The sequence below is a fragment of the Lethenteron reissneri genome, chromosome 51, assembly GCF_015708825.2.
Source record: "Lethenteron reissneri isolate LAM-NWPU_2019-01 chromosome 51, ASM1570882v1, whole genome shotgun sequence".
Taxonomy (NCBI): Eukaryota; Metazoa; Chordata; class Hyperoartia; order Petromyzontiformes; family Petromyzontidae; genus Lethenteron; species Lethenteron reissneri.
Window position 1 is genome coordinate 7,857,557 of NC_083829.1, and position 24,518 is coordinate 7,882,074.

General features: G+C 57.1%; 1 protein-coding gene across 1 annotated transcript; it reads right to left on the reverse strand.

Annotated features, from left to right (window-relative positions):
- Positions 1–134: 134 nt before the first annotated feature.
- On the reverse strand, positions 135–19,510 carry UROC1 (urocanate hydratase 1). Its single transcript, XM_061572849.1, has 20 exons — positions 19,269–19,510; positions 17,412–17,542; positions 15,574–15,667; positions 12,365–12,424; positions 10,932–11,060; positions 9,208–9,269; positions 8,531–8,597; positions 8,164–8,307; positions 7,717–7,805; positions 7,116–7,178; positions 6,368–6,547; positions 5,534–5,631; positions 5,320–5,395; positions 4,632–4,762; positions 3,744–3,814; positions 3,196–3,294; positions 2,862–2,961; positions 2,645–2,726; positions 1,802–1,901; positions 135–1,434 (listed from the first exon to the last, which is right to left on the reverse strand). The coding sequence occupies exons 1-20, from the start codon at positions 19,392–19,394 to the stop codon at positions 1,273–1,275; spliced, it is 2,064 nt and encodes a 687-aa protein (XP_061428833.1). The 5' UTR covers positions 19,395–19,510; the 3' UTR covers positions 135–1,272.
- Between the last annotated feature and the right edge of the window lie 5,008 nt (positions 19,511–24,518).

Genomic DNA, 24,518 nt, shown 5'->3' on the forward strand with positions numbered 1-24,518 from the left:
GGGTATCGGGTAGGGTACAGGTATCGAGTACCTGATTGCGACCTCTGGGCCACAGCGACACACAGGCAGCAGTTGGGGGGGGGGGGGGGGAGACCTGCTGGTGACTATGGAGGGGGAAGCAGTGACACTCCACCTTCAAACGTATGCTTTTATTTGTTGTGTACAGATACTTGGAATTAAAACGTCATCTGAATCAGAACTTTACTTTTAACTTATTTCTGAATCTGCATTTTATTGAATGTATTTACCTGGTCTGTCTCCTGTGGGCAATAATTACCAGAGCCTTTAAAGGTGTGCCACAGGGCCGTTTGGCCATCCCCTACAGAAGGCGATGAGTCCACACTTCTTAGACGGCGTTCTTCCAGCAAGCAGGACACGTGCGCGAATCTCGTGTGTGGGATGTGTGAGGGTTCTGTGTTGATCAGTTCTGCAGCGCACAGCTATTCAACCTGGGCTTTAGGGGAATGGCAGAAGCTGTGCAGCCCACCTGGGAGTGAGTTTTTTTCAGCAGCATTAGTTCAGCACAAGCAAGGGGGGGGGGGGGCTGCTCGTTCTCTGCTTGACTCCACAGCCACCCCCACGGATTGATCTGCGCAGCACCAAGTGTTGCATTGAACCAGCACGTGTATAAAACAGAGAGGACCCTTGCCAATTAACATCTGGCAGTTCATCTTCTTGGTTCTTTCGGTAAAGTCACGTAGAATTGAAATAATAAAATAATTAAAATAAACACAATAACATTTTATTTTTGTTATGAAATGATAAAAAGAAAAAATAATAAAATATTTTTATTATTTCAATTCTACGTGACTTTACCGAAAGAACCAAGAAGATGAATCCCTGCAGTCACAAACGCTTTAAATCGAAAAATAAAATCTGGCAGTTCATCAGTGTTGGGTTCGAGCAAGCCCGACTGGTGATGAGACGCTGACAGTCAAAACCGGCCGCAGCGTTGCTCGTATGAAACCAATGCTGTTGAGAAGAATGTGCTCCCAAGGAGGCCATGTGGCTGATGGGATTTGTAAAAAAAAAAATGTTAATTTGTGTGCGGAGACACATTGTAGGTGAAGAGTTGCCGAGTTAAATTCCACGAGTAACCCACGGCGACACTCGGGACCATTCTCGCCGTGCGGCAGTAATCGGAGCTGCTGCTGCTAGAGTGGTGGTGGTGCTGCTAGAGGGTGGTCGTGTTGCTGTTGCTGTTGGTGCTGCTGCTAGAGTGGTGGTGGTGTTGTTGCTGCTGCTGCGAGAGTGGTGGTGTTGCTGCGGGTGCTAGAAGGTGTTGCTGCCGCAGCCACTGCCAGTGACCCTGTCCAGGAGCGTTGAGTCTGCTGGGTGGTGGGGAAGTATGACGCGCAGGTCCGCGTGCCGCGCTGCCTCCCGTGTGACGGTGTCGCGAGCCGTGTCGTTCCCTGCCCAGCACCGGCGAGCCACCTGCAGGGACCGCACAAACGTCGCACAAGCGTCGCACAAACACGCGCTGACACGTCATGGTGACGTCACACCAACCCATCGCACTGACACGTCATGGCGACGTCACACCAACCCATCGCACTGACACGTCATGGCGACGTCACACCAACCCATCGCACTGACACGTCATGGCGACGTCACACCAACCCATCGCACTGACACGTCATGGCGACGTCACACCAACCCATCGCACTGACACGTCATGGCGACGTCACACCAACCCATCGCACTGACACGTCATCGTGACATCACACCGACACCAACCCATCGCACCGACGCAGCAGGTGGCGGTGGTGTGTCTGGAGCTGTGGGAGGTCACAGCACTGACCCCGTTCATCACGTCCCAGTGCAGCATGCGGGCAGCGCGCTGGGCCGCGTCGCTCGACCCGTCCAGCACCAGCCCAAAGCCACCGTTGATGACCTCACCCCTGCAAGGACAAAAACCACCCCCGCATGGCCCTTAGCAGACTGTTGGGGGCAACTGATGTTCGGATCAATCAAGAAGTCATCAAGAGGTCATCGCGACGCGTTCTCCCCCTCCGTTGGATCTCGGAGATGCCGCGCAGGAGATGCGCGATGCCCTCCAAAGACCTGCACGAGGGACAGTCTCACCATCTGCTCCGAGCCTCGTGGACTCGTAAAGAGCCCCATCGGCCCCCTGCTGCCCTGACAGCATCTCGCACCACGTGCCCCCCTCGGCTATTCTCTTCCCCTTGGCCGCCGGGCTCACGGAGACCAGTCCTCCGGTGGCCGCCCCTCCTGTTCGCACGTCCCACCCAGCACTGACATTTAGCGCACGCCGTCTGTGAAGGCCAATGGGACGCACGGGGGAGTGGTGTGGCCAGCACCACGCCTGCCCTCCGTTGTCTCCCCAAGTGCTGGTATCTTCACACCGCACCGGTTTAGGTACTCGTCATCGATAAATATCTTTGACGGTGCTGTTTGTTGCTGGCCGCTTGCCGTTTTGGGCCGTGCTGAGAAACCATGGTGCAGTTGGAGCGGGGGGGGGGGTGCAGGGGGACAGCGGTGCAGTTGGAGCGAGTGAGTGGGAGTGGTGGAGTAGTGCGGGTGGGGGGGTGCAGTCGGAGCGAGTGAGTGGTGGGGGGGGGTGCAGGGGGGCAGCGGTGCAGGAGGAGCGAGTGAAGGGGGAGCGGAGCGGCGGGCGTCGTACCATCCGACGCCGCCGCCGTTGTGCAGCGCCACCCACGTGGCCCCGCGGAAAGCGTCGCCCACAAAGTTCTGCACGGCCATGTCTGAGGGTGAGAGGTCGATGGGAGGGGGGGGGGAGAGGTAGGTATATCGTTGAGCGAGTTGGCGAATGAGCGCGTGTTACCAGCGCGTGTTACGAGCGCGAGCGAGAGGCGATGATGATGCCGCGAGCCCCTTGCCTGCGCAGAAGGCCGAGCCGTCGTAGACGTTGGACGTCTCGCGGAAGGGGCTGTCGGTGCCGCTCACGTCGTGATGGTCGCGGCTGATGACCACTGGGCCCTGCGGGAGTCGGAACGCAGCGCCGCGTCGTCACCGTTACACCCCGCGCTCGCCAACGCACGCTCACCACCGCGAGCTGGCGTCGCCGGCAGCAACACAACGTTGTCTTCGAGCTGGGATGAAGTCGCGTGAACCCGCAGTTCGCTCCGACTCCGGACTTTGGGAACCTGGTCGTCGGGCTCCGGACACGGTTAGCGGTTTTGTAGGTTGCGGTCGATCGGCGCGAATTCTCACCCGGAGTTTCCCGTCGGCGACCGCGCTGTTGAAGGCGTCGGCGAGGGCGGCGCGGCCAACCTGGTCGGAGTAGAGGATCCGCGCCTGCGAGCCAACGACCTGCGGCCACGGACGGCAACCCCGCGTCCACCGGTGACACCAACCCCGCGGCCACGGGGGTGGGACCGCCACCCCCGCGCTCCACTAACCCAGGAGAGCCTCGCCGAGAACCCCGAGCCAAATCCAGGAGGGTCCTCTCACACCTTAGCAGCAGGAGGGGGGCGACGGCTGCCGCCCGCCTGTACACCCAGTCGAGTCGTTTGCGGAGCGATCTATTTTCAAATTCGGACCGTGACGCGGGGCGCACGATGGCCAACTCTTTCCGAATGGCGTCACGGGATCTGTAACGGCCACCGCGAGTGAAGCAGACGGTGCCCAGCAGCACTATTATCACGGTTGCTTCATACGCTGCCCACCAGCGCAAGGATTAACCAGGGCGGCCGCCGGACTTGAACCGCGAACCTCGGCAACGATCAGCGAACGCCGCCGCCGCACCCACGCCGGCTCACCAGGTTGTGCTTGTGCGCTTCCTTGATCCAGCGGATGTTGTCGAGGTACTGCTGCCGGACGGACTCGGGGACTGCGAGGGTCGTGGAGACAAAGACAGAGGAGGTCACTGCAGAGCGGTGCCGGCGCGACCGGCGCCGCGTCCGTGCGCTCGGCAGAGGTCGCAAACGGGTTTTGATTCCTTACCCGTACCCGGCCGGGTACGGGTATCGGGTACCCGATTGCGACCTCTGGGATGAAGCCATGTTGCAGGCGCGGGTGGGTTGATTCTAGGAACTTGAATTGTGAGAAGAGACAAGACGTTGGGAAATGAGTGACAAACGGTGACTCACCAGTGACTCACGGCCCACCCGTACCCGTTCCCGGCCGCACCAGGGTCGCAAACGGGTACCCGTACCCGTACCCAGCCGGGTACGGGTAGCCGGGTATCGGGTAGGGTACGGGTATCGGGTACCCGGTTGCGACCTCTGGCGCTCGGACAGCACGGGCAGGAGTGGCAAGATTCTCGTGCACATGGGGCTCGTCGAAATAACTCGGAAACGCCGAGCGCCTCGCGTCGCATCTCGGACGTTAGAGGGGGCGGCCCGCGGTGGCAGCTGTTCCCCGTGTTGGTGCCTCGGCGCCGGCCTGCAAGCGGGCGCCAGTCTGCCAGGAGAGCGGCGGTGGTCGCTGCCGCGTGTGAACCCGATTGAGTCACCGGCGGGGCAACCGTTTAAGGATTTGGCAAATTTTTGACCGCGACGCCGGCGAGCACTGTCCGGCTCACGCCGTCGTTTAATGTCCAACGAGAAGCGGCGCTTAACAGGGACCACACCGGCAGCAACAAGCAGGGTAGCTGGGTTCTAACCGTGAACCCCCCGCCACGCCTCTCCCTTCTCCCCGTGTCTCACCTGGGTGGCTGCGGTCGGTGACGATCTCCTGGAGTACGGCAGCTGCGATGGCGTCGGTGGCGAGGAGGTCGCGGGCGTCTCCGGACGTGCACACCCAGCGGAACGGCCCGAAGCCCATGGAGAAGATGTCCCTGAGGAGGCGCGGGTCGTGTTCCAGTTAAAACAATTCGGGAGACCGACGGCAACTGGCGTACTGGCAAAAGAAATCGGAGCCAAAAATAACGGCGCGCCACAGAGGGAATTTAAAAACAGCGGACAGACACCAGCAATGTATAATTTGGCTCCAACTAATCCAATGCGTTCGGAGTAAAAGGCAGCTGCGGAAACGGGAGCACGGATTGGAGGGCGATTGTTGCGCTGGTGCCACCACGAGCCGAGTCATCGCCGGCGCGGCCTAGGCTGACCGGGTCACGGCGGAACGGCCACAGCAGCGTTGCCACCAAGTCCGGTACCTGGCGTCTGCGATGGATTTGCGCCGGGGGATCTGGTTCCGGCATTGTGTCGGTTACCGTGAGGACGTTATCGCGGTAACCTGCGCGGTGTGGGATGGGGCCGAGTGCCGACAGAGAGGAGGCGTGCCTGGGTGTGTGGCCCCCAGTGGCAGGCAGGAGGCCACCCCAGAGCAAGAGGAGGACTCTGTGCGCTGCTGTGTACCGACCGGACCCGCGGCCGGGAGGGGCGGCCTCACCCCATGATGTGCTGCACGTATGACGGGTACCGGAACTCGCTCTGGTCACCGGATCCGGCCTTCTCCACGTCGGCTCCTAGAGAAGACACGCACCACGTCGCACGCTCGGCATGGACACCACCAGCCAATGCCGGCCCATGTTGGCCTAGAGAGTTGGAGGGAGGGCGGGGAAGGAGTAGGAGGGAGGGAGCATTGGGGAGGGGAGGGGCATTACCTGCGCGTTTAGCCTCCAGGAGGAAGGCGTTTCCGTAGTCCCAGAAGAAGAGGCCTCGCTCTGTCAGGGCGTTGATGGCCGCCACGTGTCTCCGCAGGCTGCAAACGCACACAGACAAAGATCCCCGGGTGTAGCCTTAACAGCCGGTGCTGTTAGTGAGCACCTACGAAGGCTGGCACGGCACACGAGGGCATGGGTGGCCAGCACCAACGCCTTTTGGTGCCCCAGTTCTACCGTTTACACGTCGCACCGGGTACCCAATTAAGTTTGCGTCGGGGAGGCCCGGGACCGGTTCAGATATTCGTCACTGAAGTTGTTTTGTGAGTGGGAATCCAACTCCGTGTGCAGTGGCGCCGTGTGGTGGTGGCGGTGCGGTGCGGTGAGCGTGGTTGTGCCGTACGGTGTGTGCGGCGATGGTGCGGTATGGTTAGCGTGGTTGTGCCATACGGTGTGTGTGTGGCGATGGTGCGGTGAGCGTGGTTGTGCCGTACGGTGTGTGTGGCGATGGTGCGGTGAGCGTGGTTGTGCCGTACGGTGTGTGTGGCGATGGTGCGGTGCGGTGAGTGTGGTTGTGCCGTACGGTGTGTGTGGCGATGGTGCGGTGAACGTGGTTGTGCCGTACGGTGTGTGTGGCGATGGTGCGGTGCGTTGAGCGTGGTTGTGCCGTACAGTGTGTGTGTCAATGGTGCGGTGAGTGTGGTTGTGCCATACGGAGTGTGTGGCGATGGTGCGGTGTGGTGAGCGTGGTTGTGCCGTATGGTGTGTGTGGAGATGGTGCAGTGCGGTGAGCGTGGTTGTGCCGTACGGAGTGTGTGGCGATGGTGCGGCGCGCACCTCTCCTGCACGAGTGCGCGGAAGCGCGTGGGCTGGGCCTGCAGGAGGCCCAGCGCCTCGCCGTGCGCCAGCTGCACGGGGCAGTAGCCGCCCCCGTACGGGTTGTGGCACGAGGTCTGGTCCGAGCCGAGGTCCGCCAGCAGCTCCCCGCTCTGCTCCGCTTCCTGCACCAGCCGCTCCCTGGACCGAGAGCACATCTCACGACGTGCCACCCCGCACCGCGCCCTCACACCACCACAACGCGCCACCCCGCACCGCCCCGCATCGTCCCACCCCACACCGCACCGTGCCACTGCACCAAGCGTTGATTTGAAGCTTTCGTGACTGCAGGAATCCATACTTCACCTGAAGACGGTTGCTTGCGTTGCGATCGAAACGTCGTGAGCTATTATTTTGTCTACCTACGTGACTTTACCGAAAGAACCAAAGAGTTAATATGTTCAAATGCGAAACGGATACGCCTATCTTTTTCGATTGAAAGCTTTCGTGACTGCAGGGATTCATTTTCTTGGTTCTTTCGGTAAAGTCACGTAGAAGGGAAATAATAAAATAATATTAATGTAAAACAATAAAAAATTTTCGCGACGTTTCGACTGCAACACAATAATTTGTATTGTTTTATATTATATATTAATGTTATTATTTCCCTTCTACGCGACTTTACCGAAAGAACCAAGAATATGAATCCCTGCAGTCGCGAAAGCTTTAAATGAGAGTGATATTCAGCAGAATAAACTTTTCAACTCACCACAAGTCCACGATGTTTCCATGGTAACCGAGACTGAGGGGAACCTTCTTGGCACGTGCATCACTAAACACGCACAGACAAAGACAAAGACCCCCCATGTAGTCTTTAACAGACTGTTGGGGCAAGTGGGATTTTTGCACACAGCGTTGGTGTACGGTGATTTTTTTCTACAATATTTTGCTGTCTTTTCTTGGATTTTCTGTTTGCACTTGGTCACATATTCACTATAAGATGTTTTTTGTTCATGTTTTTGTTTTTTGTTTGTTGCGGTTGCACCCGATTCAAGAGCCGAATGGCTCACAGGGCTATACCTAATACATGAACTTGAACTTGAGTAGCACCTTCGAAGGCCGGCACGGCACACGAGGCAGTGTGTGGCCAGCACCACGCCCGACCACCTTTGTCTCCCCAGTGGCGACGTTTACACACCGCCCCAAGGTACTCATTTAAGGCCTAGTCGACCTAGGGGCCGCCCAGGACCGGTTCACACATTCCCCACTGCTATTGGCTATGAGCGGGAATCCAACTCTGGTCCCCCAGGTTCGTAGCGCGGCACGCTAACCGCTGCACCACCGCTCCCCACGCACTCAGGCGCGCTCACCGGATGCGCGCGATGCAGTGGTCCAAGTTGGTGGAGACCTCCATGAGCCAGCCCTGCTCGAACCGCTTCCTCAGGGCCACCTCATCCACCTGAGATGCACAAAGACAAAGATCCCCCGCGTAGCCTTAACAGACTGCTGGGGCAAGTGCTGTTAGCGAGCACCTATGAAGGCCGGGGGTGACCAACGCCAGCCCCGGCCGCCCTTTGTCTCATCGCGCCGGGTACTCATTTGAGGTTGAGTCGACCTAGAGGTGGCCCAGGACCGGTTCAAACATTCGCCGGTGTTGTCGGTCGTGAGCTGGAATCGAACTCGGGTCGCCGGGTTTGTAGTGCAGTGCACCGACCGCTGCGCCACCGCTCCCCACGAGCGTGACGGGCGGGCGAGCGTGGCGGGCGAGCGTGGCGGGCGAGCCAGGTGAGGCTGAGGGGGCGGTGGGGCGAGCTCACCTCCGCGATGACCCCGATGCACCCGGCGATCACCGCGGCCTTGGCCTGCGCACCGCTCATGCCGCCCAGCCCCGAGGTGACGAACACGCGGCCCCGCAGGTCCTCCAACCCCAGGTAGCGCCGCCCGGCGTTCAGCACCGTCAGCTGTGGCCACGGCAGCGGCACGGTTACTCAACGGCGGCAGCGGAGCGAGCGCGGTGCCGTGCGTGGCGTGCGTGGCGTGGTGCCGTGCGTGGCGTGCGTGGCGTGCGTGGCGTGCGTGGCGTGCGTGGCGTGCGTGCCGTGCGTGCCGTGCGTGCCGTGCGTGGCGTGCGTGCCGTGCGTGCCGTGCGTGCCGTGCGTGGCGTGCGTGGCGTGCTCGTGGTACCAGGGTGCCGTGCACGATCCCCTGCGGGCCGATGTAGCAGTAGCTGCCGGCCGTCATCTGCCCGTACCTGGCGCGGACACCACCACCACCAGAACATCACCACCACCACCACAACATCAACAACGAACAGCAGCAGCAGCAGACACCGCAGTGCGAGCGCTCACGGCAGCAGCGGTGGACCTCTGCTGGAGGGCAGCGGTGACGGTGGCGGCTTACAGCGCAGGCGGTGCCTGGGATTCGATCCGCCACCAAGAGGACTGCCCCTCGTGTGGCTCTCAGCTGCGTGTGGCGTCTAGATGTTCTCCCCCCTGGTCTGGCTTACTCCGGTTTCCTCCCTCCCATAGCGAAACCCCACAAACACAGTGGAACTACTGTTGGCCAAACACATCCCAGCAGCGCTGAACAACTCCCTGCACCATTACTCGATCGCGATGATCTCACAGCAGCGACAGCAGCATCGCCTACTGCGAAGACTTGGCAGGACCCTCCTTGAAAGAGAGACTCGGCGAGGCTCTCCTCGGTGAACAGGAGTCATCATAATGACGTGACCGTGACTAATTATGGCATGCTAATTGATGACAAGGCACAAGTGGTGGTGGCGTTGACAGTCGCCCAGCTACAAATATGCCACGGGGGGGTGGGGGGAGTGGTGTGCGTGGGTGGGGGGGGTCACTCACATGGTAACCCCGAGGGCGAACAGCTTCTCGTACTCCTCCCGGGAGGAGTAGTTGGGGATCACCTGGGGACACACGCACGGCACGCAGACACAGACACAGATCCCCCCCCCCCCTCGTATAGCCTCAACAGAGTTTTGGGGCGAGTGCTGTTTCAAGTTTCATTGATGAGGTATAGCCCTGTGAACCATTCGGCTCTTGAATCGGGTGCAACCGCAACAAACAAAAAAACATGAACAAGAAAACATCTTAAAGTGACTATGTGCAAACAGTAGCGAGCAGCGCCTATCAAGGCCGGAACGGCACACGAAGGGGTGGGTGGGGCCAGCCCCACGCCCGGCCGCACCCAGGTACTCATTTGAGGCTGAGTGGACGTAGGAGAGGCCCAGGACCGGTAATTGTGAGAGGGGTTGCGGTAGCGTAGTGGTGTGCGCGCAATGGAACAGACTCTGTTCTAACGCGTCACTGCGCCAGCAATTGTGAACCCCGTGTGTTGCGCTCTGTTATGGCCACTCATTGCTCAGCCCTTGCACGCCCTTGCCATCTTCACTCTGTTTCGGAGCTAAAGCGAACGTGGTGCGATGTTAACTACCTCGCCTGGTATACGGGAGTTCGTGGGTTCCACCCCGACCCTGACGCTCGCTCTATATTAGGAGTTTGCGTGTCTCTCTCTCCGTGGTCGCGTGGATTTTTCTACGGGTCCTCCGGTTTTTCCCTCCGCATTTAGAATCAACACGCGTTTGAGAGTATTTGGCTGCTATCAATGTCCAACGTGGCGATAAGCCACTTCGTTGAGCTATCACTGCTCCTACAGTCTGTTCAGGCTATACGGGGGGGTGGGGGTCTTTGTCTTTGCTCACTACATTTTATTGTTGGGGCGAGGGGGGGGGGCTAGGGTATTCAAGACGATGGCAGGCGGCGCCACGTGGTAGACTGGAAGAGTCCCAGTGCACGGGTAGAACCGCACCGACACCCATTGTCTTGTGTTCATTGCGCGGCTTAGAGGAACGATTAGGGCGGCCAACACAGACATCGTTTACAGCCCTGATAGGTAAATGGAGTCAACAGGACTGAACCCTTGTCTGGGTGTAAGGGCGCGGTAAATGATGGAGACACGGGAGGATGAGAGAGGGTGGGGTGGAGAGAGAACGTGGCGGCAGGGTGCTGCAGGAGACGGCGTGGGGGTGTCAGGGACGTGGGACCCCCTTCTGATCGATGTTCCCCTTTAAGCGCCCATTTCCTATCACGTCTGGGACTTCATCATCATCATCATCGGCGGCGTTGATTGAAGCCAGTGGGAACTCCGCTGACGAGACACTGCGTTTGATTTAAAGGGTCCCAGAGACGTTTCGGCTGCACCCAATCATCGATGCGTCGCGGGGGGCAGGTGCACGACGGCTCTCACACCGGGGACAGATATTTCAGCTCGGCCATGAATACTGGATGAGGTCCGTTTAGTGTCGCCCCCCCCCCCACACGTGAGCCCCCCCCCCGCGCGCCCCTCCCCCCGCGCGCCCCCCCCCCCCGCGCGCACCCCCCCCGCGCGCACCCCCCCCGCGCGCGCACCCCCCCCCCCCCGCGCGCACCCCCCCCCCCCCGCGCCCCCCCCCCCCGCGCGCACCCCCCCCCCGCGCGCACCCCCCCCGCGCGCGCACCCCCCCCCCGCGCGCACCCCCCCCGCGCGCGCACCCCCCCCCCCGCGCGCACCCCCCCCCCGCGCGCCTCACCATGCCATTGGTGATGACGAGTCGGGGCCCGTGTCTCGTGCTGGGGAACAGCCCCATGGGGTGGCCGCTGTAGACGACCAGGGTCTGCTCCTCCGTCATCTCGGCCAGCAGCTGCATCACCACCCAGAACTGCACCGCAGCCACCACCACCACGCGCAGCGAGGGTCACGGAGACAACGATAACCCCCCCCCCCCATCCTCTCCCATCGTGTGGGCTACACTGCTTGGGGCAAGCGCTGTTAGCGAGAGGGTGGGTGGGTGGCCAGCGCCACGCCCGGCCGCCTTTGTCTCCCGAGCGGCGATGCTTACACTGTCGCACCGGGTACTCGTTTGAGGCCGAGCAGACCTAGGGGATGCCCACGACCAGTTCAAGTAATCGCCACTGTTGTTTGCCGTGAGCGCATTGCTCTCGCCACGACGCTACTGCTCCCCAGGGACACGCACGCGCAAGCGGCAATGTCCTCGATTAGTTAATTATTCTTGTGATGTTCATTTACCGAGAAAAACCCCTTCAACCCCAGTTGAGTTGTTTGCGTGGGGACACGCGTGGGTGTATGAGAGTGATACTGGGTACACGTGTGTGTGGGTGTGTGAGAGTGGTACAGGGTACACGTGTGTGGGTGTGTGAGAGGTGGAGGGTACACGTGTGTGGGTGTGTGAGGGGACAGGGTACACGTGTGTGGGTGTGTGTGGGTGTGTGAGAGAGAGAGAGTGGTACAGGGTACACGTGTGTGAGTGTGTGAGGGGTACAGGGTACACGTGTGTGGGTGAGGGGTACAGGGTACACGTGTGTGGATGTGTTAGGGGACAGGGTACACGTGTGTGGGTGTGACAGGGGTACAGGGTACACGTGTGTGGGTGTGAGAGAGGGTACAGGGTACACGTGTGTGGGTGTGTGTGGGGTACAGGGTACACGTGTGTGGGTGTGTGAGAGGGGTACAGGGTACACGTGTGTGGGTGTGTGAGAGGGGTACAGGGTACACGTGTGCGGGTGTGTGAGAGAGAGGGGTGGAGGGTACAGGTGTGTGGGTGTGTGAGAGGGGTACAGGGTACACGTGTGTGGGTGTGTGAGGGGTGGAGGGTACACGTGTGTGGGTGTGTGAGGAGTGGAGGGTACACGTGTGTGGGTGTGTGAGGAGTGGAGGGTACACGTGTGTGGGTGTGTGAAGGGTGGAGGGTACACGTGTGTGGGTGTGTGAGGGGTGGAGGGTACACGTGTGTGGGTGTGTGAGGGGTGGAGGGTACACGTGTGTGGGTGTGTGAAGGGTACAGGTTACACGTGTGTGGGTGTGTGAGGGGTAGAGGGTACACGTGTGTGGGTGTGTGTGAAAGAGGGTACAGGGTACACGTGTGTGAGTGTGTGAGGGGTACAGGGTACACGTGTGTGGGTGTGTGTGAGAGAGAGCGGTAGAGGACACAAGACGGTTTCTCACTTGGGCCCAGTTGCTGAACACTTGCCCATTCCCTCCGTAAGTCACTAGCTCCTGTGGAAACTGCACGCACGCGCGAGTTGCAGGTTGAGTTTGTGACCGGCTGAGGACGCGAAACAACGGCACGCAGCCCTCACTCGGGAAGAGGGATGAGGTTCACTGCCAGTGCGGGTGCGGTGACCGCTGATGCGTGCGCGCGATCACAACGGAGTCATTTGCGGCGGCGTTTTTCGAATTTCGCAAATTCGGAGTTCGATCGCCACCTGGTCACCTGGTCACATGACCACCTGGTCACCTGGTCACATGACCACCTGGTCACCTGACCACATGACCACCTGGCCACCTGGTCACGTGACCACCTGGCCACATGACCACCTGGCTACCTGGTCACATGACCACCTGGCCACCTGGCCACCAGCAGTGGCCTAATCTGCGAATGTCAACATCGAATTTGTTGATGTCCACTCAGAGTGAAGCGGTCATCACGCCTTACACGTGTGCCTGGGTGCGGTGCGCGAGACATGGGGGCATTGGGGAGACAAAGGCGGCCGGGCGTGGTCTTGGCCACACCGATGTTCGCCCGCAGCACTTACCCCAACAGTGCTTGTTCTAGGCTACACACGGGGGGACCCCCTTTGGCTTTGTGCGAGTTATAACTATTGAATTGTGCGTAGCAGCAGCAGCACTCACAGCTGGCCTACAACATACAACGCGACATCTTTCCGTTCGCCTTTTGGCGTCGTTCTCTGGTCTGACACTGCTGAGACTCGGACATCGGCTGTCTCTGGTGTAGGCCGGTCACTTTCAACGACAATGCCATCAACTATCGGAGAACGTTTGTTTGCATGTTCACCACAAGCACACGTGGTCAATGCAGATTCGATTCCTTGCAACAGATACCCATTTTGGTTGTTGAAACATCTTCACGCAACTCGTGTTTTAGTGCCAAACAGGGGTTAAAACCTTCCCGTTTAAATTATTACAAACAAGCCACGTGTCAACAAATATCGGCTTTACCCTCTGGAAGTAAAAACCAAAACAGAGTTCAGACGTTCAAACGCCAAGTAGACAATCTACGACTGCTCAGCCCAAATGATCGCTGCGTTAGTCGCATCGTCCTTGGCGAGGGTTCTCTTTTTGGCGTTGTGCTCTGGGCCCCAACACTGGTCGGTTTGAGACACGGCCACTAAGGGAGGTCACCATCTCTCTCTCGTGTGGGCCAACCCGTGTCAAAGGCGATGCAGGCATCATTACACTGGTCATCACACTTTTTTCTGGCATAAGGTATTCCAACGGTTTTAAGGTAATTTTGGGGTGCCGATTCCAAATCTGGCATCAGTTTTTGTCTATCACATGAGGTTTTCGAGATATCAAATATTGCATTTTCAATAAAAACTGCAGAAGAAAAATATTAAATAAATGTGAATATCTACATAAAATGATATTATAAACACACTATCCTAAAAATACAGCACCATATTTTAACACTAAAGCAGTCACCGACTCGCAACAACTTGCAATCATAAGTGACAGGTTTAACGACACATTTATATACTTACGCCTCCTGTTTTAGCACCGTAAAGGGTCAAACAGCCAATTCTTATCCCCCCCACCACCACCCATCATTTTGCTACTGCCAACAAAAATGTCTCCCCCCCCATTCGCCAGAAAGCCGTGGTCACCAACGTGGCCACGAGCACCGTCACGGGCCGCGTGTGGACAGCGACCGGTGCCAACGCACGCGGTGCGAAGCCCCAGGGGCGGCTGGGTCCTTGCCCGCGGGGGTGGGTGGGGGAGGAGGGCACCGCACCCGCTCGGGACGCCGTGGGGTCGACCCCGACCTCAACAACGTTGGCGAAGCCGGCCACCACCACAACGCCTCGAGCGCCGCTCCCGTTAGCTCCCCACGAGGAACTCACGGCTTCCCACGGCTCCCACGGACTCCTCTTTTTAAATCCTTTATATTAATTTCGCCTGCTTGCTTGCGTGCTTGCGTGCTTGCTTGCTTGCTTACGACCGTGCAAATCTTTCGGTCGTTTTTTAACCCACTTCCCGTGATCCAATCGAGCTGACATTTTGCGCACAGACTCGTTGTGCGAGACAATTAATGTTCGTGAAATTTTTTAAAAAAAATTTTACACTGTTTAGGGAAAACAAATTAAATATTTAATTACCAATTGCTTAATACTGGCAGACAATCATCTGACCCATATGTGGCAGCCATCTCAAGCCAGAGGACGAGAGGACTCTAGCCGCCACGCATATAAAGGATTTATAGTGAAAAACTTTGTTTTTACGGGTTATACTTATTACCCACCCCACTCCCTGTATGGGTCGAAAATCTTTAGTGGCTAAGGGCTGCTTCCCAACCCGCTGGGGCGCCACAAACCGGTGTCTCCCCTCTCTCCTAAAATACCCCATCCTCCCCCAGACCTCCACCTTCCAATTAACCAATCATCTGGCAACCCTCATCAATTAGTACTCGCCTCGTGCTCCACGCTGACTTAACACGTGCCCACACCCCCACTCATCATCATCACCACCATCATCATCACCACCACCATCATCATCACCACCATCACCACCACTATCATCACCATCACCACCATCATCATCACCACCATCACCACCACCACTATCATCACCATCACCACCATCATCATCACCACCATCACCACCACCGCTATCATCACCACCATCATCACCACCATCATCATCATCATCACCACCATCATCATCATCACCACCATCATCATCATCACCACCTCTCTCCCAGCACGCGAGCCTCTTACCTGCTCCCCTTTCATCGCCCAATCGGGGAGATGACATTCGTATGCAATATGTGTGTATGTGTGTGTATGTGTGTATGTATGTGTGTGGGTGTGTGTGTGTGTGTGGGTGTGTGTGTATGTGTGCTCACTAGTATGTGTGTGTGTGTTCTGAGTCTCTCCGAGGTCGACTCAGCCTTAAATGAGTACCTGGCGCGGTGTGTAAACATCGCCACTGGGGGCAGACAAAGTGCGTGGTTTTGGCCACAACACAACGCCCTCGTGTGCCGTGCCAGCCTTCATAGGTGCTGCTCGCTAACAGCACTTGCCCCTACAGTCTGTTAAGGCTACACGGGGGGGGGGGTCTTTGTCTTTGTGCGTGAGTGTGTTTAATTGGTGCTGCTGCAGCAGCAGCAGCTGCCGCGGATTGGCCCAGTTTCCCACCTGCGCCACCCGCGGGTCCAGGTTGTTCATGATCATGTGCATGATGGCAGCCGCGTGGACACACTGGCACGGGTACGCGTGGATCGGGTACGCCCTGTGGAAAGGAAAAACACAGAGAGAGAGAGAGCCGAGCCGTGAGCGGCACAAAGAGGATCGCCTCCACGCCCTCACAGAGTCCGTGGCCGCAGCAGACGTCGCTACCGCTGGAGTGAGCAGAGCTCCGGTAATTTACACAGCTTACCTGTACAACGCATGTTGAATCTATTTTCGCACCGTACGTAGCCAGCCGTGATAAGCGGAGGTGCGGGGGAAGAACAGCATACTGAACACGAAAAGCAGTCTGAGAGAAATGCGTTTTCAATCTGGATGATTTAAAAGTGAAAAGCGCCAGTGGCTTCCTCATTATTTCTGGAAGCAAGAGCGTTCCAGACGGCCGCAGCAGAAGCAGCAGCGCATCTGAAAGCGTCGCGCGATGCGGTGACCGCCGTCTTTGTTCGATGGCCAGCAGCAAAAAGCCGCCGCCGCTGCTGCTGCGAGATTGAGCGGAGTTTGCGTAACGATGGTTGATGCTCCTGGTACTGCTGCTACTGCTCCAGCATGGGCAGTGGGACACGAACAACAACAACCCAACACGCCCCGTGTCAACAACAACACTGGGATTCATCTTCTTGGTTCTTTCGGTAAAGTCACGTAGAAGGGAAGTGATAAAATAATAAAAATAAAACATAATAAAATATTATTTTATTTTATTATGTTTTATTTGTATTATTTGTATTATTTAATTATTTCCCTTCTACGTGACTTTACCGAAAGAACCAAGAAGATGAATCCCTGCAGTCACGAAAGCTTTAAATCGAAATAAAAACAACACTGGGGCTCGAAGAGGAAACATATATGAATATTAAATGTCTCGCTATTGTCCGACGTTTCGGGTAAAGACCATTTCGGAATCGTCTCCGAGGAGCTGCTGCCACAGTAACGGTCAGCAGCAGCAGCAGCAACCACACCGGACTTGAAACGAAAGGTCGTAGGTTCGATTCCATCTCCCGGCGCGGCAGTCTAAGCAACGGGTGCGGGTTTCTCAGGTCCCCTGCCAGCTCCTATTCTCTCAGCATCGGTCTAATGGGTTCACCGCAGCTGAGTCGATCGGCAGGTGGGGTGAAACGTGGGTTCACCCTCACCCGTCCTCCAAGCCGTGGCGCCCCACAGTGTGTTGACCGACTCTCTGTGTTGCATTACATTACATTTCGATATTTTGCTAGGTTATTTAATTTAGTGTGTCTCTCTCCCTGTATCCTAGTTTTCATTGACATGCTAATTTTCTCTAACCCCTCCCTCTCTCTCCGCCCCCGCCCCCTCTCTATATTTAAGGCCTCGACACAGAGACGTGGCTTTCTCTGTGTGCCGATGTTTGTTCTCTCTCTATGTATCTCTGTGATATCTGTGCTTATATGTCTGTCTATATGTTTCTGGTTCTGTGTTTTATCTCTCTCTCAAATTTAGCATTCTCAGGAAGAACGTAATCAACCAGGTAGGGTGTTGACTGTTATGTTATCCGACTCTCTCTTGTATTACATTCCATTTCTAAGTATACTAGATTTGTGTTTCTATTTCATTTATACCTGATGACGATTGCTTGTGTTGCAATCGAAACGTCGTATGCTAGTATTTAATTTATTATTTTATCTTTATACGTCACTTTACCGAAAGAACCAAAGAGTAATTCCTGCAGTCACGAAAGCTCCAAAGTAAGATTGCCCCACGGTGCCTCAAGGTCTGGCGCGCCTCGAGGGAGCGGCGCCGGGTTCATGCGGCGGTGCGGGCTGTGGGGCACCCACCTCATCTCGAGCGTGGGGCACAGGCGGTACATGTAGATGTGTCCGTACGCCCGCAGCTCCTGCAGGAACTCCGGGGCCAGCAGCTCGTGCAGCGAAGCCGGGAAGTAACGCAGCGCATTGCGCAGGGCGACCTGCGCAGGGTGGTGAAGGGCAAGAGGACGCACACAGACACACTCCCGCTCACGACCGATGATAACACCTGGTCACCTGGTCACATAGTCACCTGGTCACATGGCCACCTGACCACCTGGCCACCTGGTCACATGACCACCTGGTCACATGACCACCTGGTCACCTGGTCACATGGCCACCTGACCACATGACCACCTGGTCACATGGCCACCTGACCACCTGGTCACATGGCCACCTGACCACATGACAACCTGGTCACCTGGCCACGTGACCACCTGGCCACGTGACCACCTGACCACGTGGTCACGTGACCACCTGGTCACATGACCACCTGGTCACATGGTCACGTGACCACCTGGTCACCTGGTCACATGACCACCTGGTCACCTGGTCACATGACCACCTGGTCACCTGTTCACCTGGTCACATGACCACCTGGTCACCTGGTCACCTGACCACATGGCCACCTGGCCACGTGACCACATGACCACGTGACCACCTGGCCACGTGACCACCTGGCCACGTGACCACGTGATCACCTGGCCACGTGGTCACCTGGCCACCGAGAGCCGGAGGAGCTGCAGTCTTCACGGTCTCCTCCTTCAGCCGTGGGGCGGTGACGTGGCCCGGCCTTGGTGAGGTTTGCGGTTCGAATCCAGCGACTGCCCTTTATACGCGGAGAGACATATATATATCTAAGTATTGTCTGCGTGTTGACTTACTAGCCTATTGCCCGTCCAAGGACGGGTGTATTTCAGTAAATCTGAAACTTGCAAGCGAAAAGCAGCCCGCGACGTGGTATTCATTGCATCAATTCGTGTGCAATTTGTAAGGGCGCGGTGACACAGACCTATTTCATTTACAGGTTATAATCCCTTGATCATCGTGACGTCCTTGTTACTTCTATGTCTCAACAGCAGCGTGACGGAGATCGCGTGACGTGAGGGTTGGAAGTTGACGCTGAGGTGCAGACACGCGGACACCTCGTGTGGTGCGCGTGGTGTATGTGGTGCGCGTGTGAGGTGTGTGTGGTGCGTGTGTGGCGCGCGTGTGGTGTATGTGGTGCGCGGTGTATGTGGTGCGTGTGGTGTATGTGGTGTATGTGGTGCGTGTGGTGTATGTGGTGTATGTGGTGCGTGTGTGGTTGCTGTGTGGTGTATGTGGTGCGTGGTGTATGTGGTGCGTGTGGTGTATGTGGTGTATGTGGTGTATGTGGTGCGTGTGGTGTATGTGGTGCGTGTGTGGTGCATGTGAGGTGTGTGTGGTGTGTGTGGTGTATGTGGTGCGTGTGGTGTATGTGGTGCGTTTGTGGTGCGTGTGTGGTGCGCGTGTGGTGTATGTGGTGCGTGTGGTGTATGTGGTGCGTGTGGTGTATGTGGTGCGTTTGTGGTGCGTGTGTGGTGCGCGTGTGGTGTATGTGGTGCGTGTGGTGTATATGGTGTATGTGGTGTGCGTGGTGTATGTGGTGCGTGTGAGGTGTGTGTGGTGCGTGTGAGGTGTGTGGTGCGTGTGTGGTGCGTGTGTGGTGCGTGAGGTGTGTGTGGTGTATGTGGTGTATGTGGTGCACGTGTCAAGGTAAGGAGGGGGAGGTGACAGCCACTGCGTGCTGGTGGGGGGGGTGGGGGGCTGAATGTAGAGAGAGAGGGGGGGTGGGGGGCTGAATGGAGAGAGAGAGGGGGGGTGGGGGGCTGAATGTAGAGAGAGAGAGAGGGGGGGGGGTGCTACCTTTTCCTGGGCAGGGGAGAGGCCGGGGGTCCTCACGGGAGCGTGGGGGCAGTTGGGGTCACGGCCGCGTGGCGGGGGCAGCGGATCCAGGGGCAGGCCTTGGCACAGCTCCGCCAAGCTCGTCATCGCTGGCGGCGGCGGCGGCGGCGGCGAGGGGGATTCGGTGTCCAGAGGGCCGACTACGAACCTCGGCTTGTTGACCAGGAGGCACCACCACCACCCCCCCAACTCTCACGGAGATGAACGTCCCTCGGTGCCTGTGGCTGCACGGGGGATTCCTTTTATCGTGGAGGGTGGGGAGGCGGGGGCGAGCTGCGATTGGAGGAGGCGCAGAATCGATCGTGGGCAAAGTCCCGCGGTTGTGGGACGAGCGAGAGGTGAGTCGGGTGAGCGAGTGTGGGTGAGTGAGAGGGTGGAGTGAGGGTGGGTGAGTGGGTGAGTGAGAGGGTGGAGTGAGGGTGGGTGAGTGGGTGAGTGAGAGGGTGGAGTGAGGGTGGGTGAGTCGGGTGAGCGAGTGTGTGGGTGAGTGAGAGGGTGGAGTGAGTGGGTGAGTGAGAGGGTGGGTGAGTCGGGTGAGCGAGTGTGTGGGTGAGTGAGAGGGTGGAGTGAGGGTGGGTGAGTGAGAGGTGAGCGAGTGTGGGTGAGTGAGAGGGTGGAGTGAGGGTGAGTGAGTGGGTGAGTGAGAGGGTGGGTGAGTGAGAGGTGAGCGAGTGTGGGTGAGTGAGAGGGCGGAGTGAGGGTGAGTGAGTGGGTGAGTGAGAGTGGGTGAGTGGGTGAGTGAGATGGTGGAGTGAGAGTGGGTGTGAGTGAGTGGGTGGGTGGAGTGTGAGTGAGTGGGTGGGTGACTGAGTGGGTGTGTGAGTGGGTGAGTGAGAGGTGAGTCTGGTAAGTGAGAGGGTGGAGTGAGAGTGAGTGAGTGGGTGAGTGGGTGGGTGAGTGAGAGGGTGAGTGAGAGGTGAGTCGGGTGGGCAAGTGTGGGTGAGTGAGAGGGTGGAGTGAGAGTGGGTGAGTGAGAGGGTGGAGTGAGAGTGAGTGAGTGGGTGAGTGAGAGGTGAGTCGGGTGAGCGAGTGTGGGTGAGTGAGAGGGTGAAGTGAGAGTGTGAGTGAGAGGGTGGAGTGAGAGAGGGTGGAGTGAGAGTGGGTGAGTTCGATGGTCGAGTGAGAGTGGGTGAGTGATAGGGTGAGTGAGAGTGAGTGAGTGAGAGGGTGGAGTGAGAGTGAGTGAGTGGGTGAGTGAGAGGTGAGTCGGGTGAGCGAGTGTGGGTGAGTGAGAGGGTGGAGTGAGAGTGGGTGAGTGAGAGGGTGAGTGAGAGGGTGGAGTGAGAGAGGGTGAGTGAGTGAGAGGGTGAGAGGTGAGTGTGAGTTAATTGGTGAGTGGGAGGATGCTCACCAGCGCGGGCCAATCACCAACAACAACAACAACGCAAACAACATGTCAACAAAACTCCTCTCGAGCGCAGCCCCACAATAAACATCTCACAAGCAACGTTACGGGGGCCAATGCCCCCCCCCCCACATCTCGTGTCATGAAGAAGGACCGTTTGCCCGAAACGTCGCCTATTATATAACGGGGCTTTGTTTTACAGATAAGGCGACAGCGCGTTGTTGACGAACGCGTCGGTTGTTGTTGTTTGTTTGATGTTTGTACGCCGCTGGCAGCAGCAGCAACAGCAGCAGCAGATAGCTGACCAAGTAAACTGCTGCATCAGGGATGGTGGGATGCTGGGTGGGGGTTTGCGATACTAAACCATCCGATGGCCAGAGACATGCGACGGCGCGCGCCTCTGGCCAGACACAACGCCCTGGGGCAATGGCTGGGCTCACCTGCCATGCCCATGCTCAAACCCGTAAGAGCTCGATCCCATGCTCGATCCGATGCTCGACTCCAAGTTGTAACCCATGCTCAAACCCATAACGGCTCGATCCCATGCTCGATCCGATGCTCGATCCATGCTGTAACCCATGCTCAAACCCGTAATAGCTCAATCCCATGCTCGACTCCATGCTGTAACCCATGCTCAAACCCGTAAGAGCTTGATCCCATGCTCGAACCGATGCTCGATCCATGCTGTAATCCATGCTCAAACCCGTAAGAACTCGATCCCATGCTCGACTCCAAGCTGTAACCCATTCTCAAACCCGTAACAGCTCAATCCCATGCTGTAATCCATGCTCAAACCCGTAAGAACTCGATCCCATGCTCGACTCCAAGCTGTAACCCATGCTCAAACCCGCAAAAGCTCGATCCCATGCTCGAGCCCATGCTCGATCCGATGCTCGATCCATGCTGTAACCCATGCTCAAACCCGTAGCAGCTCGATCCCATGCTGTAACCCATGCTCAAACCCGTAGCAGCTCAATCCCATGCTGTAACCCATGCTCAAACCCGTAAGAGCTTGATCCCATGCTCGAACTGATGCTCGATCCATGCTGTAATCCATGCTCAAACCCGTAAGAACTCGATCCCATGCTCGACTCCAAGCTGTAACCCATGCTCAAACCCGCAAAAGCTCGATCCCATGCTCGAGCCCATGCTCGATCCGATGCTCGATCCATGCTGTAACCCATGCTCAAACCCGTAGCAGCTCGATCCCATGCTCGACTCCATGCTCCGTGTTTCGCGGACTCGTCACGTCGCGCCACAGCGCTGTCGTTCTTCGAGCGAAGGGCGATCGTGACGAAGAGAGGCGCCGCTGTGTTTCACACGAGACACGGCCCTGCAGTGGATCCTTCGATTCTAAACTAAACTAAAACTCTTCTTGGTTCTTTCGGTAAAGTCACGTAGAATGGAAATAATAAAATAATTCTCACGACGTTTCGGCCACAACGCAAGCAGCCGTCTACGTGACTTTACCGAAAGAACCAAGAAGATGAATCACTGCAGTCACGAAAGCTTTAACTCGAAATAAACTAAAACTATTTTAATTTTACCAGGTAAGTCCCTGCTGAGCTCTGTAGCAACTTCTTCGGAAGCGACCCGGCCACAAATGAACCTTATGGCGGCACCCCGGGGTCCCGAATAAACGGAAGTCAAAATCGTAATTATTGGCGACTCCGTCCCACCGCGCACATAAACGCCGCAACCCACCAGAAATCAATCCTCTCGTTCTTCACCAAGCACCCGTCGTTGTCAAAATTGCCGGAGTCATAAACAAAACGTTAAAACTTTAATTAGCGCATCGTTTAGAGCTCGTCGAGAGGAATAGATCACCGTGTCGTTCACCTTCAACAGACATAAAAAAAATTAACCCGTAAAAACTAAGTTTTTCACTATAAATCCTTTATATGCGTGGCGGCTAGAGTCCTCTCGTCCTCTGGCTTGAGATGGCTGCCACCTATGGGTCAGATGATTGCCTGCCACCATTAAGCAATTGGTAATTAAATATAAAAAAAATCCTAAAAAGTGTAAAATTTTGGAGAAAAAAAATTCACGAAAATATATTGTCACGCACAACGAGTCTGTGTGCAAAATGTCAGCTCGATTGGATCACGGGAAGTGGGGTAAAAAAACGACCGAAAAATTTGCACGGTCGTAAGCGCGCAAGTAAGCAAGTGAACTTAATATAAAGGATTTAAAAAAACGTCACAACGCAGTTTATGCGAGAGCCGGGGGCTTATGGGACCCCGGCGTTCCGCCATAAGGTTAATTAATGATAGCTCAACGAAGTGGCTTATCACGTGGAGATGTATAGCAGCCAAATACTCTAAACGCGGGGTGATGTTGATTCTAAATGTGGAGGGAAACACCGAAGGATCCGGACAAATATCCAGGCGACCACGGGGAGAGAGAGAAACACGCAAACTACAAATATACATTTCGATTTAAAGCTGTCGTGACTGCAGGGATTCATAATCTTGGTTCTTTCTGTAAAGTCACGTAGAAGGTAAATAATAAAATAATAAAAATAAAACATAATAAAATACAATTCTCACGACGTTTCGGCCACAACGCAACCAACATTAGGACGCTGTCTTTCCGACAGCTCTGTTTCTTCACCTGAGGACGGCTGCTTGCGTTGTGGCCGAAACGTCGTGAGAATTGTATTTTATTATGTAAATTTTGTATTATTTTATTATTTCCCTTCTACGTGACTTTACCGAAAGAACCAAGAATATGAATCCAAATATACAACAGCAGGCGTCTGGGTCGCGATCGAACCCACGAACCTCCTGCACACCACATACCGTGTCAACCCATACGGCTTACCCCCCCCCCCCCCCCCGTATTCTTGTACAGATAAGTTTAGTTTTCAGATCCATACGGCGTACAGGCAAAAGAAAACATTGTTTATTTTTTAGTTTCTCCCTTGCGATGGGACTTTGTAGGATGAACGTTGAGATGTATAAGGGGCACGGGGTGACCACTCAGGTCTAAGTTGGTCTGTAACCAGGTAGTCAGCACTGACAAGGGGGTTGACAGGTGTGATACCAGGCGAGGTAGTTCACATCTCGCCAACTCGGGCGATGCTGCTGCTACTGCTGTGTGTGTCGTCCCTACTGAGTCACTCTCGCGGTGTAAATGTCTCAAATTGTTTTAATTCTTCCAATGTTGCCGCTCACTCCCGCGAATGGCGCGTCCCGGCGATGTTGAACGTCGCCCCGCGGTGTTGAGTGAGAAGCGGTCGCGTCGCCTTGCGCAGCGACGCCCGGGGGGACGGGGAGGGCGGTAGGGGGGCGGTGGGGGGAGGGCGGTGTGGGGGGCGTTGGTGTAGTGGGGAGGAGGGCGGTGTGGGGGGCGGTTTGGGGGCAGTGGGGGGAGGGCGGTGTGGGGGGCGTTGGTGTAGTGGGGGGAGGGTGGTGGGGGGAGGGTGGTAGGGGGGGGCGGTTTGGGGGGTGGGGGGCGGTGGGGGGAGGGCGGTGTGGGGGGCGTTGGTGTAGTGGGGGGGAGGGCGGTGGGGGGGCGGTTGGGGGGGTGGGGCGGTGGGGGGAGGGCGGTGTGGGGGGCGTTGGTGTAGTGGGGGGGAGGGCGGTGGGGGGGGCGGTTGGGGGGGTGGGGCGGTGGGGGGAGGGCGGTGTGGGGGGCGTTGGTGTAGTGGGGGGGAGGGCGGTGGGGGGGGGCGGTTGGGGGGGTGGGGCGGTGGGGGGAGGGCGGTGTGGGGGGCGTTGGTGTAGTGGGGGGAGGGCGGTAGGGGGGGCGGTTTGGGGGTAGGGGGCAGTGGGGGGAGGGCGGTGTGGGGGGCGTTGGTGTAGTGGGGGGGAGGGCGGTGGGGGGGGCGGTTGGGGGGGTGGGGCGGTGGGGGGAGGGCGGTG

Excerpts from the sequence above, each read along its gene's own strand:
- UROC1 (XM_061572849.1), bottom strand. The coding sequence starts at position 19,394 with ATGACGAGCTTGGCGGAGCTGTGCCAAGGCCTGCCCCTGGATCCGCTG. Across the intron at positions 15,668-17,411 it reads TGCCCCACGCTCGAGATGAG|GGCGTACCCGATCCACGCGT; the intron begins GTGGGTGCCCCA and ends TCCTTTCCACAG. Across the intron at positions 4,763-5,319 it reads TACGTGCAGCACATCATGGG|GGACATCTTCTCCATGGGCT; the intron begins GTGAGGCCGCCC and ends GCGCCTCCTCAG.